The sequence below is a fragment of the Perissodus microlepis genome, chromosome 9 (assembly GCF_051167445.1).
Source record: "Perissodus microlepis isolate ML-2025 ecotype Zambia chromosome 9, ASM5116744v1, whole genome shotgun sequence".
NCBI classification, from domain to species: domain Eukaryota; kingdom Metazoa; phylum Chordata; class Actinopteri; order Cichliformes; family Cichlidae; genus Perissodus; species Perissodus microlepis.
Genome location: NC_140469.1, coordinates 13,253,909 through 13,278,319, shown reverse-complemented (window position 1 = coordinate 13,278,319; position 24,411 = coordinate 13,253,909). Strand labels below are relative to the sequence as shown.

The 24,411-nt window shown below is 38.8% G+C and overlaps 2 protein-coding genes across 2 annotated transcripts; both read left to right on the top strand.

Annotated features, from left to right (window-relative positions):
• The first annotated feature begins 1,846 nt into the window (after positions 1–1,846).
• On the top strand, positions 1,847–4,624 carry gpr141 (G protein-coupled receptor 141). The gene is made up of 2 exons (XM_084939090.1): positions 1,847–2,443; positions 2,898–4,624. Exon 2 carries the CDS (start codon positions 2,899–2,901, stop codon positions 3,802–3,804), a length of 906 nt encoding a protein of 301 aa, XP_084795216.1. The 5' UTR covers positions 1,847–2,443; position 2,898; the 3' UTR covers positions 3,805–4,624.
• Positions 4,625–8,103: 3,479 nt separating this feature from the next.
• hnf4g (hepatocyte nuclear factor 4, gamma) lies at positions 8,104–19,493 on the top strand. Its single transcript, XM_084939089.1, has 11 exons — positions 8,104–8,357; positions 9,992–10,157; positions 10,403–10,497; positions 11,886–11,992; positions 12,118–12,267; positions 14,666–14,753; positions 15,133–15,285; positions 15,754–15,803; positions 16,087–16,273; positions 18,260–18,379; positions 18,646–19,493. The coding sequence occupies exons 1-11, from the start codon at positions 8,108–8,110 to the stop codon at positions 18,765–18,767; spliced, it is 1,488 nt and encodes a 495-aa protein (XP_084795215.1). The 5' UTR covers positions 8,104–8,107; the 3' UTR covers positions 18,768–19,493.
• The last annotated feature ends 4,918 nt before the right edge of the window (positions 19,494–24,411 follow it).

Sequence of the window (24,411 nt, the reverse complement as noted above, 5' to 3'; positions counted from 1 at the left end):
TTAATTGTCGCGTGAAAACTTGAGTTGCAAATTGTTGACTTTTTCCATCATTTTAGACGTTTGGTTGTCTTTGCAACAGTGCATATTAGTAAAGATGACCTATTTAAACAAAATCAAAAATCAAACTGACAGGGAATCTACTTAAGGAGTGACGAGAGGTTCTTTAACATCTAATGGATTTCCTGTTCTCCGTGAAGAGTGTGGTGTCAACATCTCTGGCAGAACCAGGGCCAGGAAGGTGCAGAAGTTGGTGGGTGATTGTGCAAAAAGGCTGGGGCAACAGTTTTTAGGACAAGGGTTCTTTTTGCAATGAAAACAAATGATTGAACACTTTAATATTTGGCCCTCTATGCACTAGTAGTGCAGTAGAGCTTCGTTTGTTCAAAAATAGACATCAGTTGGACTTAAAGCTAACTAGAAAAGTAAAAGATGAAGTAAATGTTCTTAAAATAAGTGCAAACCTAAATCAGAATATACCAGTATTAACTGTGGCAAACGTGTAACTGGGCAAATTCTATGTTTACTGAGTGCGGTTATACGCAGGATAAAATAAACCATCGATGTTGGGCAGCGTTGGTAGGTAAATGTTTGCAGCATGCACACTAAGCTTGTGGTCGGAGTGATGCGAAGGTGTTTTCCTGTTTAGTAAAGTGGACTGTGGTGTTTATTGGATCTTTTATGTTGACATCTTTGCAACTGTGGTGCAAAGTCAAAAGCTTATAAATTCCTATGATATTAGTTGGAATCACAATATACAATGTGCTGTGTATGTCATATGACTTGTAACTTGTCTTTGCACTTTGTTGTTACTAAACAAATCTGTCAGCATCACAGCTAGCATTACAACATCCTGACTAACTTCTCTTTTGAATAAGCAAGTAGATGACTTTGTCTAGCAAGTGCAAAAGCAAATGTTTCAAAGTTGTAACCAGGTTCAGAAGTATTTGGATGATGCCAAATACTGCCTCTCTACAGCAGAGTGATGTTAGGGTGTGAGTGCAGACTTTCAGCTTTGTTTAATAACTGGTTTAAAAAAATAAAGTCTTTACAAACATTAACTGTTCTGAACTCTAGAACCCCCACCCCCCCACCCAGACATTGCCACATGCCATCACCCCTCCCTTGAGATTTTGCAGTCACCTTCAGTTTCTGCTTGTTTTGTGTTTTCACCCTTGTGAAAGTTTTTTCTTAACTTAGACAGCTCAGCCACTCCAACCGATGTCTTCGATCTTTGAGGCCTTTTTGGTATCTTGAGCTCACCAGAGAATTCCTTATTTTAAAGAACGTAGCGCACTGTTGATTTGTCCACTCCCAAAGTTTTTCTACTTTCTCTCCGATCTTTTTGTTTTGTTTTTTCATCCTAATGATGACCCTCATATAAAGAATTCCAGTGAATGCCTACCAAATGAAATTTCAGTGCTAGATCATTTTTCTGTTTAACATGTGATGGAATAAAGCAGACCTCACTTGACCACAAAATTACTTACCAGTCAAGTGTGCACATACTTTTAAAGCTTCTGAAAATGGTTCGCTGTGTATAAAAATGGCTGTAATTCCTAAAATATTAATGTAATACTTTGGCTAAACTTTTCTGGAAAAAAGCTGAAAGTCTGCACTATAATCACATCTTGATTGTTTAATATAAAATCCACTATGTTAGTGTACAGAGGCAGAATTTAGAAAGAAAAAAAAAACAAACTGTGCCACACTCCAAATACTAGTGGACTTAACTGTGTTCTTGCAATCGACAACAAGTTGTTATCTTCCTAAGGTGTAAGAGATGCAAGAACATTAAAGTGAAAAAGTATAAACTTTTTTGTTTGACATGCATGCCTAATATGTTGCATTAATCTGTTGCTTTTGCAAATACTCTAATCATTTCACAGTGCTTTTAACTGTCTTTATCTACGGTCATCTGGTAAACCACACACAATTTTTTATACAGGACACAAGCACTACATTCCCCAAATTACTGAATTACTTAATTTATTCGAAGTGGCTACAGCAACTTCTTATCGTCTATATTTCACTTTAAATGTCAAAGTGAAGAGTGCATTTAGAGAAAAATGAGGAAGTAAGCAGCCCTGTGTTCCTGTGTGCTGACATGTGTTTACAGCAACCTCCTGTTTCTGACACAGTATGCAAAGTAGATGGTGGTTTCTTACAACACTCACACGCAGGCTCACAAAGCCTTCATTTTCAGAACCTTAACTTCCACCGAACGTTGGCAAACTTCCACTCTTACTCTCTCTCTCACACACATGCGCGCATTCAAAGGCATATGCGCAAATGCACTCAACCAGAAACCGTTTTTTCTCAGCTTTTCTCTTCCTCCGCGACACTGTGAACATACCGCTGCTGGATATAATGTGATCTACTCCAGAGGACACACGCACACACAGAAGAGTACTCGGCATACAGTTCTTCACTGACTGAAGCGCAAGTAAGTTCACTGATAAACGATAGTATCTCTGGCTTGGACTTTGTGTTTTCTCATCATGTTCTTTCCAGTGTTGTGGTGCTCCTTTAATGGTTAATGTGGGCCATATGGTGTCCTTCAGTGGTTCCATTATTGGTTAAATGGTTGCGCAGTATCTGTATTTCTTAATTCTTGAGATACCTTTTTTAGTTAGTCTTACTAACATGTTTGGTGTGTGACATAGCCACATGTTTTTAGTCTTGTTTCATCACCCGAAGACAAACAAGCCCTTAAAATAATTTAAATCAGTCATTCTTTTTTTTTTTTTTAATACAGCCTTGTGTTTTCTTTCTCTTTTTATAACACCCGTTTTTAATCATTTTTGGATACACTTCATTTCCACTAACTCTTCACACCTGCCTGTCTTCCTGTTCTAATGTCTCTTACTCTTTCTTACTCCATTTCCTCTTCTGTTTAGGATGAATTCGACATTAAATGGGGCCACACTATCTCCAAACCAAAGTTCAACAATGACCACACCCTCAGATTCAGAGAAAGATGAGTACCACACAGCCCTCTTGGTCATCTACACTGTGGTCCTGATCAGTGGTACAATTAGCCTTACCCTGATGATGCGCATAATGAAATCCACCACAACTTCCACCACGTCAATTGCCGTACTCAACCTGATCTTCACTCACTTCATCTTCCTGCTAACGGTTCCCTTCAGAATCTACTATTACGCAGTTCATGAATGGGAGTTGGGCTATGAATGGTGTAAAATAACCAGCAGCATGATCCACATCCACATGTACATGTCTTTTGTCCTGTATGTGATTATCCTCATCACCCGTCTGTTGACGTTCTACAAGAAAGCTTGCCAGGTGGCGTCCTTTCACAGGATGCATGCGATCCTTATCAGTTTTCTGGTGTGGATTATTGTGCTGATCACTGTCCCTTGCATCATCCATTTTAATTATGGCAAAGACCATAACAAAAATGGCACTCGTTGCTTCCAGTTTGGAAAATCTATAGAATCTGTTCTGATTTTGAACTACCTGGCAAGCATATTGATTATAGTCATTGCCATTGTGTTGACAGCCTTCCAGGCCAATGTCCTATGGGTTTTATACAAGAAGCATCGGGAGGGATGCACCTTTCAGCAGGAGTTTGGAGCTCAGCTGAAGAGCCTGTGCTTTGCGCTAATCATGGTCATCTGCTTCATTCCCTACCACATTTTTCGACTGTTCTACTTAAACAATATAAAAGAATTAGAGGGTACAAATGAAATATTTCTGAGCATAACCACTTTTAACTGTTTGGACATGCTTACTTTCCTGGGGAGGAGGTCCTGTAACATATGCTTTGTAGGAAAAGCTGCTTAAAAGCTGCTGGTACTGTGTTTGCTTCACTTTTTTTTATGCCTGTCAGGGTTCTGGTACAGTTCCAGAAATTTAAACAATTTAATCTTATTGCTTTTGAAGTGTTTGAAATAGCATAAAAAATTATTAAAAAACAAATTTTATCATAAAAATTGCACATGAAAAAAAAAAGACTGTGCAGACAACTCCGAATGACACATAAACACTGGTTCTGATTATAAGCTTAGGTTCAACTTTCAGTTTCTAACAATAAATATTGACCTTAGTCAGACAAAACATTCCCTTAGTGGCTTATTTGGCTTAGAGTCTTTCAGATTACTTTACATTTGAACATAATTTAATATATACAGAGTTTCAAAAAATAAAACTGACAGACCCCTGACGATGTCCTTAGTTATGCTTTTGCAGTTTTACAATTTTTGTACCATTGACTGACACACACACACACACGCACACACACTTTTCAAGCTGTGCTTTTTTTTTAACTTTTACTGTTGTTATTACTATATATGTGTACTGTGTCACAGCAAGCCGTGTTTTTATTCATGAGAACATTTAAGGACTTTAAAACTGTCTTTTGATTTTATTTCCTAATGCAGGCGCTCTTGCAATTTGCTGGTTTGTGCTTATAATAGACAGGCTTCATACTTGGAATTTATAATGTTAGACTATGAAATTGGAGACCCCAGGATATTGTTTCTGTAAGTCTGTGTACAAGGACTCTAAGTGGAAGTGAATACTTTTTAACTGTATTTGCACTTAACAGTTAAATCCTGTGTACATAGCTGATGTGAAGAAGAGAAATAAATGCTGTAAATTGTTATGTCTCCCCCATTATTTTGTGAAACATTATCTCAAACCTTTTTTGGATCTCATACTTTCTGCCCTCAGAGGGCACACACACCTACACACACACACAGACTCACACCTGGTGATCTTTTCCTTTTCAGTTTTATGGTCCTGGGTTACTGTTTAACATCCCCACCCTAGTTTGAGTTTGTTTAGTAAATCGATCTAATGACAGGGCTATGGTGGCGCCATCCAATGTGTCGCTTTCTGAATTATAGGCCACTCAGCTCTCCAACCTTCCCTTTTAATGTGGTTGAACACCTTTACCATTTTCCCATGCTCAGTGTGACTTAGTCCAATGGCACACTGAGGGGCTCAGGGCTGCTAGCTGTCGGAGAACAACGGTACACCTGGATAAATGCACATCCCGGACAGAAACAGAAACACAGGTAAGCCAAACATTTCTTTTTAAGTACACTTTTTAAGAAATTCAAATGGTTCACATCAGACTAAGAAGAGTAGAAGAAGTGTTGTTTTTGCTGTAGCGGGAGTGAAGGTTACCTTTGGTAGTTTTTCAAGGAAGTTTGTGAATGCGATCCCTTAAATCACGTGGTTTCTGTATTATGGTGGCAATGGTTGGACTCCTTGTTCGCACAAACGGCACCTGCTGCTATGTCCTGTAGCCAGTACTCTGTATCTGCAGGCATTTTGTAAAAAGCAGATAAGAAATACTAACTTTGCAACATGGGCTTGCGCTGATCGGGCGATAACCCATTTCATCTGCAGAAAGATGGTAATCTGTTCATGTGGTGTTTTTCTTCTACTACGACTGCATTTAATGTCCAATAGGACGATTCCATTCCTATAATGCAGTTCTATAATGAATTGATCTGAAGGAGGCGGAAGTTTTGCTCTTTATTTTTTTACTATTTACAAGAACATGCAACGCCTGTGTGAACAAAACTACTTGGTTTTTGCACAAACCTTGACAATACATGAAGTACGTGCAATACACATATTGAGAAAAAAGAAACAACCCTTAGTTAATTTTTTAGCCCAGATTGCAATGGGATTGTTTTGCTGAGGCATTCCCAGAGTTGTTGATTGACTTTTGAGGCTGTGCATATCGGTCTGCCCTTTACTGTTCTGCTGTTCTGTTAGACTTAAACTTAACTATAATGTCTAAACCCACAGGATGCACTTCAGCTGAATTATTGATTTGTATTTTTTTAGCATTTTTTTTTCAGCTTGCATATACAGTAACACTAACTTTTCACTGTGAAGAGTGAGATTTGCAAAACCATAGTTAACTATTTATTTCATGCATCTAGTCTCTTGTATGTTCTCTTCCTCTCTTTTGCAACACATAAAAAACAAATACTGTGTTAAAGATGTACAGTTTTAGGAGTGAATACTACTGAACTGCGTACTTAACTGTTTCCAGAGTATCAGGAAGTAAGGGTTTACTAGAGTCAGTAATCGAGGCTGATTGTCATCTGTGACTATTAAAACCTAGTCTAAATAGAAGCGACAGTATTATGGCCAGTTCACACAGATATAGCCTCTTAGCTATGGGTTTTATGGCCACAAAAGGCTTTTGGTTGCTAGGCAGATGCAAGCTTTCTCAGACATGTCCTGAAACAAGCCACAATACCTTTTTAGTGTTACAACTGTTTCTATGAATGTGATTCTCATACATTAAAATCTTTTACATTTAAATTTACGTCTAGGCTGAACTGCTTCTATATTATATTTTCTTTTTTTGCCAGGTGGCAGAATAGGCTTTCAATGTATCTGAGAGATCAACAAAATTAACAACCTACTGTAAAACAACACGAGCAGCTGATCACCCTCGCTGTTCCAAATGTTGTAGCTTCCTTAGTGCAAATCAGAAAGTGCTTTCTTATGTATTCAAAATGAAAAAGAGGGGAAAGATCAAAGGCACTCATCATTACAGAAATAAAGACCTCAATTGCTGTGCTTTCTGTCCTTGCTCTTAAGAGTGGAAGGTGAAGCTTTAAAAAAGCCTTTTAGAGCGTTTAGGCTGTTCCGGATTAAAGATTTTTTTACTTTTGAGTGAACATTGATTTTTCTTTCTATCTACAAGCCTAAAAGCACGATTCTTTGTTGTCTATTAAACTGTAATCACACAAGAACCTTTATTAGAAACTAACATGGAGCATCCGCATTTACCCTCATGCCTTTATACTTACAACCTCATATTACACTTTCTGATTCTACCGTAATGCTACTACAGACTAAATGTGACCGCAAGGATGCAATTCTTCATCTTCCCTTTCCACAAATGTGATGAGTCAGGAGTCCTAACGTTACTACCTGGTTAAAATGTAATCTCTCTATAATCTCTCTATCACATCGCTCTCTCTCTCTATCGCCTCTGTCTCTTAGTCCCTACGCTTCCAATATTATAGAATATATCTGTTATTACCATGCAGCCAAGTGCTAATAGCGTTTTCTGTCATGTGTGCAATATTGTTGCCTAAACTGACCACATCATACCTGCACATATATGATGAACCCCTCTGACTGGGCCATTCATTGCTGATTTAGGGCATCAAATCTCCTATAACACTGCCTCTTATCATTTACAGCCTTCACAGCACAATGCCTCAAGCTGATTACCTTTAACCCACACAATAAGAGTTAGTGTAATGAAACCCCTGATTTAAATGGGTGGGTTAGGCACATGTTGATGGATTCATGCAAAGGTGGTCATATTATGTTTTTAACATCCCTGACTCAAAATAGGAGGGTAACACCTGTTCAATTTGCACTTTAGAGTCAATTTGTACTTACTAATCTTGTTTTTTTTGTTTTGTTTTTTTTGTTTTTTTGCAAATAATTATTCTAACTGATATGAAACCATAGACATTGATGACTGAGCTAAAACACTATGAAAGAAGAAGAAATTAAAAGCAGTGTTGTTGGTGATGTTTAAAGTAGCAGTCAGATTATTTAGAAACTTGTAGTAGAAAAAGAGTAAATAAAGAGTTAAAAACAGTGGGTTGGGTGAACCCATGGTATGTATGTGGATGCCTTAATGGGAGTTATCAGTGTTTTCTACTTCACTGTGTGTCCTTATAGATTATATCTGCTGAGGTGGTGGTGCTATTACTTCACCATTGATTAGATTAGGAAACCTGGGAAGGACACGCACAGTCACTCACACACACACACACACACACACACGTCAGATGCACATTCATACATGTTACTCTCTGTAAGAACAAACGCCTAAATTGTACACATAGTGTGCAAGCGTTCTCCAAATAAATAAATAAAAGAGCAATGAAAGACAGAGGAGGGAAAGGAAATGTCTCTTTTATCACTATCTATTCATCCCTGTGATAAGTGTATGAGAGAAGGGTAGATAAGTGAAGTGTAATAAGGTGAGAAGAACCCCAGCTCCTCCCCTCCTTATTGTTCAAGACCCAATCAGATCAGATTATGGGTCTTTTATGACAGGGATCTCCCTTGTTATTTCTGAAAGAAATAGATGAAACAGAGGCAGAACTGTAGGAAAAGAGAAGAGAAGAGAAGAGAAGAGAAGAGAAGAGAAGAGAAGAGAAGAGAAGAGAAGAGAAGAGAAGAGAGAGAAAACCAGGCTGAAACAGGAATGAAGTATCCTCCTACTCCTCAGAGTAAAACTCTGTTAGATATGGAAATAGCCAACTACTGTGAAGGCCTGGATCCTTCGTACAACACGCTGGGCTTTGAGCATGCAGAGGTACTCTATGTAGGACGAGGTAAGTGTGTGCAAATACAGACAGATTCACACCAAAACACAAACAAGTCAAGCACACAGAAAGACATACATTGAAAGATAGGCCACTCTCTCACATACTTATCAGGGCCTTTAGAATGATCTGATTGGGTCATCAGCCAGAGTACTGGATGAGGAGTTGTGGTTGTTTGTTAAATAAGACAGTCACTGATGAAGTTTAGTGACAGCAGCTGAACGCAAATGAGTTGCTATTTGCAGAAAGAGGGGAAATGTGTTTGATGTGTTTGATATGCTCAAGTGCACTGCTTGGGAAACTCTGACTGATGTTTTAATACTGACTGCCAGTGTGTATGTGTGTCTTGCTTGACAACATTATGTATAGTAAATCCCACTTGCCTGTTGTTGCCTGTGTATGTGTGTGTATGTGTGTATGCATCATGGAAGTGTGTGCTGTGAAGGAAATAAAAGGGCTGTGTCAAAGTTTGAGGGGGACTAAATGAATGATAACCAAGCAGTTTAGCAGAAACTGCAGGAATGTGTCATAAAGATATTTTACTGGACAGCAAGCACACATCTCTGTGATACACGGGCGTTACCTCAGCATGGAAGGAAAATTAGTCAAACATTTACTGTAGACACTCATTGACTCATTTTACAATGGCACTGGTCCGTGTGAGACCAAATGAGTTGTGCGCAGTAGAAATTTAAACATGTATGTGTTCGATGCATCTTGAATTTTTACTCGATCGACAGCAGGTTCCATTTAGTAGACTTTAACAGAACAACTTAGATGGAGGCAGTGATGACGGTGATGGTTTCTATTACAGTGACGATGCTGGTGATAATGGTAGAGATTATGTTGATGATGACAATAAAGACATAAAAATAGAAATAAAGACAATGACAATCATGTTTTGTCATTAACAGCAATGTCTGGTAATACCAGACATCCTCCAACACAATGCATAACACATTTACCAGAGAAGTATCAGCAGTGTTATGGGTTTCCTTCAGTGATAAATGGTTTGAGGACACAAGAATTCCTTTTCTAGATTTTGCAGTGAGCACCTGTGACCACCGTGCATCAATGAAAAGCAGGTATTGGGGGGGGGGTTGTTTTGTTTTTTGGGGACATTTTGATATTTTTTATTTCTGGAGTAAGGCTTCACACAGTGACTAATTAACTAAACATTTTATAACTTAATTGCTCCCACAGAGGCACTACACTGAGAAGTTAAAGGAAAAAATCTAACCCCACAGAGGATGTAGTGGGTCTAATGGTGAAGGGGCATTTTGCTGACCTACCGAGTGGGACTTTTGAGTTCCTTTGGGGATAAAAGTCATTACAAAATCACCTTTAATCCTATGATCATTTCCTGATCAGAGTGGCCTCTTTCGTGATCCAAAAAGCCCCCACCCACAGGGCTTTAGGGGTCACTGAATAGCTTGAAATGTGTGAAAATAATGTGAACTGTATGCTATGGTCTTTCATATCACCACATGGTTATTGGAGATTGGGGACCAAAGTGTCAAAATCTCCATCATCATCATAAAATGCACAAAGTGAATCACTTTTGGAAGAATGACGTGTGCATGATGCATATGCATTTGTATTTACCTGTGTGAGTGTTTTATTTTGTTTTTTTGGTGCTCCAGACAGCATGCCGACAGAGCCAAGCCTGCCTGGTCCAGATGGGATCATTAGTAACTGTGCAATCTGTGGAGATAAAGCCACAGGGAAACACTATGGAGCCTCCAGCTGTGATGGCTGCAAAGGCTTCTTCAGACGCTCGATACGCAAGAGCCACGTCTATACCTGCAGGTACAGTTTGCAAAGATACACTGTGCAAGCATGAAATGCATAATGTGTGTATGCATGTGGGAAATATAAGAAATAGTTCATGCAATTGTCATAAATATCATCACAAATGTGCTTTTATACGCATGCACCCTTAAGATAATTTGCCAAAAATAGTGATAATTTGCTTTTTGTTTCAGGGTTGCATACTTTATTGTTGAATGATATGTCACAATTTTCTTGCTCTGATAACTTTGCATGTTCTGAAGGTTCAGCAGACAGTGCGTCGTGGATAAAGATAAGAGGAACCAGTGTCGTTTCTGCAGACTCAACAAATGCTTCAGAGCTGGCATGAAAAAAGAAGGTAGTGAAACCTCTTTTGAATGAGACGCGAAGTGAAATTGTTACACCTACATGCAGAGAATAGAGATAGAGTCTTCCTGAGCTTTTACGTTTCTGCATATATGTCACACAAAATTGTCAAACAAATTTTAATATTAGACAAAGATAACCTGAGTAAATACAAAATGCATTTTTTAAACAATGATTTCATTCATTTGCCAGATCAGATAAATCAAGAAAGTGAGAAATGAAGTAGGCTGAAAGGTCACTTGCCTTAATTACGGTCAGAGTTCATGATTCAACAATAAGAAAGCGACTTGGCAATGACGATCTGGTCCTGCTCTGCTACTTCAGGACTTGAATGACTTGCCATAACTGATGGAACCATGAATTCTGCTCTTTACATAAAGAAGACCATCCGTCATCAGTCAGGCTTAAGTGTTCTCAAGTTATGCAGCAGAACAATGATCCAAAACACTCCGGAAGTGTTTGGAGTGGTCTAGTCGAAGTCTGGACTCAAATTCTACTGAGATGCTTCGGCGTGACCTTAAAGAGGCTGTTCATGCTCAAAATGAAATGGAATAAAAATAGTTTTCCAAAGTGGGCCAAAGTTTTTCCACCGCGATGTGAATGACTCATTGCACAACTAGTTATTAAGTTTAGGGGCCATTTACTTTTCCACGTAGGGCCAGGTGGGTTTAGATAACTGTCAACCAGTATTTACCCGAGTTATCTTTGTCTAATATTAAAATTGGTTCCATCATCTGAAACATGTAAATGTGGCAAATATGCAAAAAGATAAGGCATCATGAAGAGGGCCAATCCCTTTTCACAGCACTGTATGTACATTATATACACACTATGAAGGAGAAGTACCTTTCTTAGTGAAGTTTACTGACAAAGTGGAAAATTAAAATGAGAGAAGGAATTACTTCTGTAAGAGAAACCGACAACTGCTTCAAGATGGATGAAATGGGCTCTGCCATAAAACAGGTGTTTACTTAGTGTGTGTTTGTATTTATGAGGGGTATAACCTTCGCTCAGAGTTTTACAACCCCTAATCATGTGTTATTTAAACATGTTGTTCTGGATTGTATCAGGTTAACGTTTGACTCCTTTTGTTGATGAGAGTCTGTAGTGCTATTTTTCCTAATTATTAACTGTCGTAGTGTATGCAGGCATCTCTTAACACTCATAAATTACTTAAAATTTAATGCCTCAAAACTGGAAAACCAGGAATAAAGCTTCATTATTGTTACTTTGTTACTCTTTTTTTGGGGGGGAGGGGGGGGGGGGGGGGCTATTTGACTGGTAAAGTGTTGGAGATGTTGCTTCTTCACTGTTCCCTTTTTTAGATTGCTTCCTCTTTCATGCATACACACAAACATAATTATGGCTGTGATATATTAGCTGTGCAGAATGAGAGGGATCGGATCAGTTCCCGAAGAAGTATCTCCGACTCCCAAGACCTTCCAACCATTACTATTTTGGCCCAAGCAGAATCATTGTCCCACCAGGTGATAATCCCTTTATAAATTTCTTATTTTAAATATCTTTTATGTTTGTATGTTAGTTGATAAACTTTATCAGTAACATGAGTGACCTGTAACCTGCAAGCTGTTCAATTCCTCTTCTCCGGCAGAGCACTACTCCAGTTGGAATAGCAGACTTGTCAGAGCAGAAGTCAGCCACTGTAGGGGACATATGTGATTCTATGAGACAGCAGTTATTGGTGTTGGTGGAATGGGCCAAATATATTCCTACTTTTGGAGAACTTCCACTGGATGACCAGGTAACTGGCTGTTCTGTCTGATTTGCAATCTGTGACTGTGACGTTTCTTCTTTGCATGTAATGAGTGTCATGCATACAGTACTGTGCAAAAGTCTTGAGCTGCCCCTCACTTCCTAATATATGATAGCAAATGGCTATAGCAATGTACTGTAACATCTAAAAACATACATGGAAAGACTTTGTACAGAGTTTGGACAATCCTAAGGAACTTGAAGTTTTGTATGACTGCCTTTAATATCCAATTCAACCTAAAATTTCTTGCCATTTCTTGAGGTAGTCTTAAAGGCCATTCTAAAGCTATTCTTTGAATGTTATGTTCTCAGTCCCAATTAAGTCACACTGCTTCAATAATGTTAAGGTCCAGGCTCTTGCAAGGCCAATCCATGTTTGACAAGATTCACAGCACCACTGGCTGAGAGCCTCCACCGTAATTTACAGGTTTCTGTGGACATTCACTGCTGTGCCTCTCTCCTGATCTCCTTTGTATATATTGATGACACAGTCCAGTTCTTGCCCATGGCTTCTTGACAGCCACCTTTGCACTGAGGCTATTTCTACTAAGGCTTGGTGAACAGCTGAAGGGCCAGATGTAGGGATGGGTATCGTTTAGGTTTTATCCAATACCAGTACCAAACCGGTACTTTTGAAACGGTGCCGGTGCTTAAATGGTGCTCGAACCGGTGCTTAAAGAATGGAGAACACAAAATTAGTCCAAAAACCTCTCATGTTCAGCTGTAAAAAGATAACAATGTTAGCCTTTTCTGCAGCTATAGGGGATTTATGGTATCACTCTTGGCTGGAAGCAGTGCTTAATCAATGGAAAAAACACAAACTTTGTCCAAAAACCTCTCATGTTTAGCTGTTTTCCACTTTTTCTTTGGTCATTTTAGCCTTTTTGGCCAGGGTGAAGAGAGTATCTGCCATCAAACAAGAAGACAGCCGCATGTAACTACCACGGTGTTTGCTAGTTCACCTTACATGCATTAATTCAATAATGTGGTTAGCTTACACACGAACAACATTAAGCTACTCACGCAGAGAAGAACGGCTGCTGCTGCCATCATCATCCCTCATCATTTCTGCTACACTGGCAGGGCTACGGGCCAGGACTCTACTCTTCGGGTTCTTGGGGGATGTTGCTAAATCCGGGTCCGATAACAGGCAACCCACCCGCAGTAGATGTGCACGGTGTGAGGTCTCTCAGCAAGCTATCAAATACGGCGCATTTCTCGGCTTTTAACAAAATGCTATACGTCGCCAGGTGTTTCATCAGATTCGAGGTGTTACCTCCTTTGCACAATATAACCTTAAAGCACATGTTGCAGGCTGCTGAGTTTGCATCTTTTGCTGTGAAGTACAGCCAGACTTTGACCGCTTCGCTTTGGGCATTTTTAATCTGTAGCTCTGCTCTAAAAGAACGTACGTACCTGGGCCCGCCTACTATCCTCGGAAAGGCAAAATGATTGGCTAGAATCCAAAGTGTATGACATCTCAGGAAAAAAAAGCACCGAAATAAAGCACCGAAATGTGCGCTGCTTTTCGGCGCTGCTTTCCGGTCCGGTACCCATCCCTAGCCAGATGCACATTTTAGTTGCTGAGGTCCTTGCTGGAGTTTTCCTATTTCTTAACAACGTGACTTCAGTTACTCTTCATCTTCTGCACATACTGTTTAGGCTTGCCGCATCGTCTTTTGTCCTCCACCTGTACAGATTCTCTATGTTTTTACACACATTGCTGAGATATGCCAAATTTTCAAGTAACAGCTTTTTGAGAATCCCCTTGCAGGTGCAAAAAAATATATATTTTATGCCTGTGAAACTGTGTTATCTTTGGCATTTGCCATAAATTCAACTAAGGAAAGGGGAAGAAATTGTGGAGTTTTTTCGGTTGCTAGCAACAAAGTGCTCAAAGATACAATTTAAAATGGTTTCTTTTCCAGAGTTGTTATGTGTAGACAGAACATTGGTTAATCCCTTGAGTTACAATCCTTTTTTATGCTTGAATGATTCATAGGTCCGTTTGAAATAGCTTAACAAAAAGCAGAGCGAAACAAAACAAATAAACATTCCTCTGAAAACAGTCAGGTACAAAGCCCTTCAGACATCCTGGAGAACTATTGAATAAGACCACTTTAAAAAATTAGAAGCAAGCACTTGGAACCAAAATATAGAGAAATGAGGGTGGACTCAGGACATTTGTACAATACTGTACTTATTATCTCATGTCTGGTTTTGGAAACTAATTTTCAGCACTTGTTGGTGTGCGAGGTTTGAAAACAGAATATTTGAAGGTAATGATTAAATGCTATTTTAAATTAGCATACACAGACCACTAGGGCATTGTTGAGGCATTTTTCATTGTTTCTGTTCTTTGTTTACCTGTGTGTGTTTGTCCATAGGTGAGCTTGCTTCGGGCTCATGCTGGTGAACACCTCTTGCTTGGGGTTGCCAAAAGGTCAATGCCATTCAAGGACTTCCTGCTTTTAGGTAGAAACCAATGACTAGAAAGGTCTCTTCCTTATGTGTGGTGAAGTCATGTGGACTTAGAATGATTAACTAAAGCTTTCTGTTTCTCTGTGACTTCAAAAGTTTTTCTTGTAAATTACATTATTCATTATCGGTACATCATACTGTAAGCAACTACAAACAATCAGGCACTTTTATACTTCTTAAGATCTCCACACCTATTTTCCAGCCCATATAGCCCATTGCCCTGCCTAAAAGAGAGTCTACAAGTTTCTCTGAAGGAAACAAAAATCCACCTGGCTCCAAAAGCACATACCACAGCGCTCCACCTCATACACACCCATGTTCAGTACCTACTTCATCTCAACACTGCCGCTAACTTTACTCACTGTGCCTGCAGGTAATGGCTGTGTGATCCACAGAGACAGTCCTGAACCAGAGATCTGTAGGGTAGCCAACAGAGTCCTGGATGAGCTGGTGCGGCCCTTCCAGGAAATACAAATAGATGACAACGAGTTTGCAGCACTCAAGGCTATTGTCTTTTTTGACCCAGGTAATGAATAAAAAGTGGCATTTAACCCCAGAACCAGTAAAAATAGTAAACCACAGATGATGACAGACATCACAATCAATTTGAACAGACGATTTTATCTTGTCTGCATTGCCTTTTCTGCCCATATCCGTCTTTCCCAACATGTCCCGGCTAGATTTCCCCTCAAAGTTAGGTCCCAATCCCTCTCTTGCCTCTTTACGTTACCCTAGTGTGACCACAATCCCTGCCCCCATGTTTTGTTACTCCCTCCCTTTTCTATCCCCTTCACTAAATCCTTCATTTTGCACTTCATGCCAAAGTTTGACCATAATCATTCCATCAATTCCACTCATATCCGCAATTCCATCCATGATCTTTCCATTTTTATTTATTTATTTATCCTGTGCTGCCCTGTCCCTCAATCCTGTCCTATATCCCTTCCCCGCCTTAACGCAACCCCCCTTCCTTGCTTTGCCTTCCATTCTGCAGATGCAAAGTCTTTGCGGGATCCTTCGAAGATTAAGACCATGCGACTGCAGGTAGGTCAAGCATTTGACCTTTCTAGATTGTTGCGGGACATCTGGTCTTTCTAGGATATTTTTAGCTTCTTTTTTTTTTTTTTTAATTTTCAGTCATGTAAATGATTTTGATTTCAAAAGCAACCATCCTGTCAATGTCAACCTCAATGTCATCATGTGTTTTTCTTTTAATTTATGCACATCGTCTTTCAATATGTCAGCAAAATTAAAGAAAAATGGATTTTGCTTATAATGACAGTAACATGTGACCACATAGGGACTCTGTGTTTGTGCGTGCGCACAGGTTCAGATGAGTCTGGAAGACTACATTAATGATCGTCAGTATGACTCCAGGGGTCGTTTTGGAGAGCTGTTACTCCTGCTGCCCACCCTGCAGAGCATCACCTGGCAGATGATCGAACAGCTCCAGTTCATTAAGTTTTGCGGCCTGGCCAAGATAGACAACCTGTTGCATGAAATGCTTCTAGGAGGTGAGATTGGCTGATGTCTGTGCTTGTAAATCTGCAGAAAAAACTCATTTGACCTTGAGCACTACCACCAAATCCTCTGTTGAAATTCCTCAGTGCAGAATTATGAAGCACTGCGGAAAACGAAAAGAATACTTGCTCGAAAGTTTTCTAGTTTATATACAGGAGGCAAAAAGTTAAAGATTTTACACAATAACTTTGTACAATACGCATTTATATTTATATTACGTTAAGCTGAAATAGAATAAACCGGGTACATAAGATGCTGCTAGGGACATCTGCAAACACATCTAAATGTATATAAATACGGGAAATCTGAAGTTAAAGCTACAGTGTATCAAATATATTCTCAGGAGGGCCATGACAGACAATTGAAGCTTGAGACATAAACTAAAAAGTCATCTCCAAAAATGTTTTCCAGTTTTCACCATATATGCTTAAAAAAACCCCTCCATAATATGACAACCCGACTTAAAAGAAAGAGCACAGAAATAGCTGCATTTGTTGCATTTGCCAGCATCTTGTCAGAACGTAGAACGAAACCACACACAAAACGCAGTAATAAAAACTCTCAGGCTATTCAAATTCTGTTAAGATGACATATATTTAGCAATGAGTATGATCAAGCAAAACTCAAAGACAAAAGGAAAGATCCCGTATAGCTTATAAACATCTATAAAAAACAATGTGTCTTCTCATATCATAAGTAATTTTTTTAGCTTTACTCATGAATAGCACAGACATATATGTATATATGAACTTGTTTAAACAGAAAGACAGACGGCTTACAGGTTATGTTAGTATGTCTGGTAATAATCACCAAAAACAGACAAAAATGGAACCTGTAATTTAAAAAAAAAAAAGGGCTTTAGGAGATAGTAAATGTGTAAAATATTTTTTTCTACAATAATTTAAGATCACAATTGTAGCCTCATGGTTTCACATCCTGCCTTTGGTCTTTTAACCTCAAACTGCTGCCTTCATAGTAATTCATTTATATTTTAAAGAAATATTGTGTATATAATACAGGAATCATTAATAACACCCACATAACCAAAATGAAAAATTAAGTTTTACATAAAAACTTTTTGCAGTACTTACAGCTTCTTTAGCTTTACTGGAATGAAATGTCACCTGTTAAGTTCTACGGCTGTGATATTTAAGGACCGTATTTCTTATTCTTTAATCTGTATTCAGTGGTGACTCGAACAGAACTCTCTCATTGATTCAAATTTTCGTGACCGTGAAATCACGTACGGGCGACATACACATATCGGAGAACATAACATGGCATCCTCTGGGGAATGATGAAGTGAACATGATACACCAAAATCAAAAGAACTGGGATTTATTATAAACATTTTTTAAACATATCGCTGGTCACAGTAACTGTATATGTGACAATGTCTGTACAAAGTTTCATTCAGGTTGGCCCATCTTTTTAAAAGGAAATAGGATATCTACACACACACAAACAAACTAGCTGAAAATTCAGTGAGTTAATATATTTTAATGTGAACAGACCTCTCACCTGTAGAAACACTCAAAAACCTAACCGCTTTGCAACTGTAATATGGTAAAAGCTGAATAAAAGTTAGTCTGGTTACAACAGTATATATGTTTAATTTTTACTGAGTGGTATACATAAATAACATAGTCTCTACATTTACAGGGGATGGTAGGAAGTAGCCCAGACTACTGAGGTAGATGAGAGGGGGTCCAACTTTCAAAATTTTATCACTGCATGTAATGTTATTTAGCACTACATAATTATACATTTATCTGACATGGCAACACAGCTTTAAGGGGGCAACAAGGAGTGGCAATCAAATTTCAGGGAGGTAGTGGCACCCCAGGTGCCCCCTTTATCCACACCCCTGAACATAAAGTAGAGCATGAAACAAAGTAGGAAGAAATCTGCAAAATTACTCTGGTTACAACTTCATCACTGTGTGTTGAAGTTTATTTGCACCTGTGTTATATTTTAAGGGCTTGCAACAGAACCCACACACCTGCACCATTCAGCACACACCCAGCTGGCCCAGGACCCTGTGACTGGACACACATTGGTCATCAGTACCATGCCTGTCAATCACACTCCACAAATAGGTAAGTTTCTGGATGCTATCAGTTAACACACACACAAATAAAAATGCATGCAGTCATGTAAAGTGCATTCAGTAACACTGGAGCAAACGTGACACACACATACACACAAACAAACACACACTTTATCTTATCTAAAGAGTGTGTCCAAAAACAAATTTTTTTTTTTAAAATTATGCTTCAACAAAGTAATTAAAATCTGTAATATATATGTATGTATATCACACAATCCTACAAATGTTGCTTTGTCCCTGTCTCTTTTCCTGCAGCCTCTCCAGACACTCCCATCCCATCGCCCCCGCAGGGTCCTGCACCGGAAATGTACAAACATTTTCCCCAGCCTGTTTGTCCTCCAGCGAGCCCTTCACCTTCTGCACAGACAGACCCCTGACTCTTTCCTGCATTATGTCAACGAATCTGAGAGCAGATCAGTTTCCTTGCCCCCTGTTCATTATCCAGGCATGGTATGAAAATTATGACAGAAATCTCTGTTCAGTGTCAACAGTTAGACTTTCCTACCCCATGACTCCTGGAGCTCCTGGCTATCCTAACCGGTTATGTGCACCACATTTCAAGGTTTTATTTTCTTACAGTGGCAAAACTCACAAAAGAAAAGCACAATATTTATGCAGTCTTTTTCAGGTACAACCCTGTCTGTGTGTGTCTGCGTGTGTGTCTATGCTTATTTGCTTATTTCCTGGCACCAGAGTGTTTGGCAGCGCAGGCTCTGGGTATCCTGATCAGGCGGCACAGTCAAACATTGGTGCTCATTTTAGCACAAAATTGTATTTGCCTTAAAACACGCTCAGACCATGTCTTACCCATAGTCATCACACCGCAGCAAGAATAATACGTGTGCTTCCACTGTAGTCACTGATATGAAAGAGGGATTGTATTTAAGTTGCGATGATGGCACAGCAGCAACTTTATTATTCATTTAAATCTCCAGACTTGGCAGCAGGATCCGTCAACTAAAGGCATGTTCTCTGTTTTTCTGAGCATCACACTAGAAAGCTATTTCTCAGAGATTTAACAGTGAAATCATCTGGAGTAATGCAGCTGTCCCCAGGATGAGTCCCAAGCTCCATCAAAATACGTGCACACACACACACACACACACACACACACACACACATATATATATATATATATATATATATATATATATATATATATATATGTATATGTATATATATTATGTGTAATACAAAGTCCACACTCTATCTAAACTTATATATATTCACATTACATTTGTATATTATTTCATTGTGACCACTGGAATCATATTCATAAATATTTGCTCACATGACTTTCATCCAACCTGAATGTTAAACAAGTAAACATGTTGGTGAAAACATTTTAAAACAAGCTCAAATGCATGCCTTCCAAATTTTTTTTTAAATATCAGGGATAGACTCCCGCAGGGGTCCAGTAGCCTTTAATTTCGCTGTGCTGAGTAAGGAAGATAAAAGCTTGCAGCACACCGGAAGAAAAAAAAAAGTCCAGATGGTGGCGGCAGGAGCTCTCTTCATGGTTTCGCTGAATTTCAGTCTGACCGTTTGTTTAACAAAATTATCTCTAAGTGACCTGAAGACCGTTTATTTTGTTTGATGAGTATTTTAAACTGGTATTTTGCAGAGAGACTCTTTTATATTTAGAATGCTGACTTTACTTTTAAGACATAAATGGGTCTGTTTAAATAAGCACTGCTGACAGCCTATTTAAGGTGATGTATCTTGATTTTTATTTTGAAATTTGTGTGCTTTCTGTTTCACCTGTTGCTGCTTTTGTGTCTGAGCCTCCATCTGTGTTCAGTCTCAAGAAAATTGAGCCCTCAGAGTTTAATATTCTGCTGCAAAACTGGGATTAATGAAGGAAGTTGTGCATCTATGTGGTCACTTAAAACCATTAACTGACTGATGGTATTCAAGTCAGTAAGGCACCCCCCTTGCTTAGTGAAATGAAAATGTTTGTTTTTTTTTAACTTTCTTTCTTGTCTTAAATTTCTTACTTGATTGGTTATACATATATATAAAACATATATCTACTGTAGATCAATCCTAATGTACTAAACTGTACAGTTTATAACTTATCTGAAAATATGTGAATGTACAAAAATTGCTTTTATTCATTATAGGAAAAAAAGCTATTGCAAAAAAATAAATATAAAAAAAATTAAAGATACTCAGGAAAAAAAGCTGTCTATCACAAAAATAATACTGTTCTTTTGGGCCTAATACATCTAAAACTGTGCTCACCTCTAAACTACAGTATGTACACAGGAAGTAAATGACAGTTATGCAACAAAATTATATATATATTTAAATTTGTGGTTAATATTTGATACTGAGTTATAATACACATAGCTTACACAATGAGATTTGACTGATATACATACATATATTAATATAATAAAGATCAGCGTTGCAGTAATGAAATTCATGATAAATGCAGAAAGGAATGTGGATAATATTTAACTTGCTGTATATATTCAAAATGACAGAAAATATAAATCCATCCAGTTTCTTGAATCAGCTGTATATTTTGGTTGGTTTGTACTGATGATGTGTACATTTCTGAATTTATATGTTGATTAAAAGACAATCTTTAAGAAGTGCTTGTGAATGAATTTGTCAATTTGGATTAACTGTAATGACCTTGCCATTCAGTACATTATGCTGTAGCACAGTACTACCCTCTAGCTCTCAAGAGGTGAAATACAACAGCGTGCCAGGTGTACTACTTGTTGTATATGTAATATATGAAATATTATATGTCTATGCATTCATTCATTTTTGTGTTTTATAAAACAAATAAAAAAATGTCTGGAAAAAAAAGATGATTCCTTTCCAATTTATCTGTTTCCACAACCATAAAAAGTAATTTCAGTATAGGGTTTTTTTGCTAAATGGAAAAAAGGTAAAATTGACTTTTTTTTCCATATTTGGAAAGGAAGACAATATAGACACAGATAATGACAAATTGGCAGAAATATATTTCAATATGGTTTACCCACATTCAGTAATAGTGAGTGTGGCTTGTCTATTACTTCCCTCATGGAAGTCATCACACTCCCCCATAGTTCCACTGGTCAGGGGTATACAGTTTGTATCCAAAGCTTTATTGGCAAGCTATTGAGACCACAGCGCCGGACGACGCTGCTCATCTAAAATCAAACCAGCTTCCCCCCGTGGTCCATCTGAGGAAAACACATTTTTGAGACAAACATTGAAGCCAAACTCGAATGCAAAGCTGTAATTTACAATGAAACTAAGCTGAGCAGGGGCCAACTGTACTTTTAAATCTGTGATTCTGCTTACGTCCGTCCACATGCAATCATTTTATGGAGGTTTATGTGTATGTGCGATTGTTTGCGTGCAGTGGATGCAACCCAGGGATAAAGCTGAGAGCTCTTATTGTCTATATATTGTGGTGTGACTCAGAGAAAACATTCAGGTTATTTATGGCGCAGGAGATGATGTTGTCTAGAATCAACATGGCCAAATCCTCCTATCAACTCCATAATGGACAAGCTACCTGGCTTAGGTCAGAACAACACCACCTGCAACGGAAAGACGTGTGTATGTGCATATACAGTAGGTGTGTGTGTGTGTGTGTTCTCCCAGCTGCAATTTATTTAGAATCCGAGCGGGTGAGTGTGTGTACACTCCTGTGTGTGTTATTGGAATTGTGAGTATGTGTGCGTACCTGGGGAGCTTTAATCAAAGGCCTATAGTGAGGAGATGTGGGGGCCCTGTCTCTCTCTCTTTTTGCTCAGATAAAACTGCGTGTTAGCATGCCAGTCACATATCTCATCTGAGACGCACTGCTCTCCTCCCCACACCTCACCTCACAGCGGCCCACACTGACAGCACGCTATTACAAACCAGTATGATACTCACTCCACCTGAGGAAGGTGAAACAAAGGGATGAGGAGACAGACAGAAGGAGGAACAAAAGAAGGATGCAACTGTGAAATGTTTTGGTCTTCCTTAGCTGGATCTTAGGTTTGCATGTTTTAATTTTACACTTAAGATTGAGAAGTTCTAAAGTGGCCATTGCTTCTAGAGTGGCTAAGCTGATAGGGCATCAATTAACTTGCTTTGGAGAAAAACTGATTTCAAACTGCAATATTATTATTTGTTGTATAAGTACTGAGAGCTGGGCTGCAAAAAGTTAATCCCCCTTTTCTGATCTGTTCATCAAATAACAATCCACACTGCCTTTTTCTGTCATGACCACTAGATGGCTGTACAGTCCTGTTGTTTCCACAGGGACGTGTTGCATTTTATTGGTTGCGTGTATATATATTTCCTTCTTCTTCTGCCATCCTAAGCCAAATAAAAGATTAAAATAATCATAATTTCAATAATAAAAGAATGAAAAAATCTGAACCAAATTAACAAATGCAACAAGCCACCTTCATTTAGCTGCAACATTTAAGATGTCACAGTGCCTATATCAGTCATTTTATTTAATGTTTTAAAGCGTGAAACACACTGACATGTTTCTTTTTACCATTTATTCTTCATCTGTGGTTTTCCCAAACTAATTAAAGATCAAAGCTTCAGGATTAGTTAAGCAATCAAGATTTTTAAAGAGAGTGTTTTTCAGCGTTTATTTATTTATTTTTTTAAATGTAACTTTGCATTTGTGATTTAAAACTGTGATTTTTTTTTTTTTTATGGAAAATGGCTAAAAAAAATTGCAAAGTCACACACTTTGGCTCCAGACCACGCAGGAGAATATTGGTACAGTCTGAAATGAATGGTATGTGTCAGCGATCCGAGATTACAGCCGGAGATTGCAGACTATCATTCCTCACCAGTGCATTTACCCATAATTCCCCTCTGTCTCTAACATATCCGATGATTTCTCCTCTAGGAGACAAGGTGAGGTGGTATGAATCTCTGCCTCTAACTCTGGAATGAATTTAAAACCTCTCCTGAGTGATTTTCTGTGTCTCTGTCCTGCAACTGTGTATATGTGTGTGTATGTGTTGAATGCATGTGTGGTTTCTGATTATACCACAGGATGGGTGAAGGGAAGAAAAATACAGAGACAGCTTCATTTCCAAAGCTGAGTTCACATAAATGAGGGATTAAAGCAAGCATGAGGGTGAGGGTTCACCTTAGCCTTCGGTGACAGCTTTCCCTCCTTAAAATCACTCTTTTCCTCTTTGTCTGTCCCTCCCAGTCTCACCCTCCTTTCGTCACCTTCATATTTAGTTTTGTCTCACAATTTTGTTCACCCCTTTACATCTTCTTCCTTCTTTAAGTTATCTGCTTTGTCTTGTTGCTGTTCATTTTGACCTGCAGAGATAATCCACACGCAGATTTAAAATAGTGCACTGCTGGCTACACACACACACACACACACAGAGTCAATTACATAGTTGTAGGGAGCGGGGTCCACCACATTGCAATGATGGGGGAACAGGTTACGGTGATGAAATTAAGGGTTAGGGCCACACAGTGCTGTGTGTATGTGCGTGCAAGTGTGGGGTTACATTAGGGAAATGAAAAGGGGTGGACTATTGATGGGTTCTGAGATGCAGACTTGTTAGAATAAAGGAATATAAAAAAGGACAGCAGACAGAGGAGGTGACAGGGTGGATGATAAGATGAGTAGAGCAGGAATGAAAATGGTCCTCTGTAGCCTGAGATTACATAGGAAATGAGATTGGAGAGAGAGAGAGAGAATGAGAGTGCAGGGGGTGTACTGTAGAGGGAGAAAAAAGGCAGCAGGGATTATGAAGGGAATGAAAGAATAGAGAAATATGGAGACTTGTTTATGATGAACCATGGTAAATGTCAAATGGGACAGACATGGCGAAGAGAAGAGAAGAGAAGAGAAGAGAAGAGAAGAGAAGAGAAGAGAAGAGAAGAGAAGAGAAGAGAAGAGGTATTACAACTCGGGACGAAGCAGCCCCACTCTGAATGATAAGTGTCTCACACACTGCGGGTTATGGGAAGTTCACACAAACAAATGACTCCCATTTGCCAGAGGCAAGGGACACAATTGAGAAAGAAGGG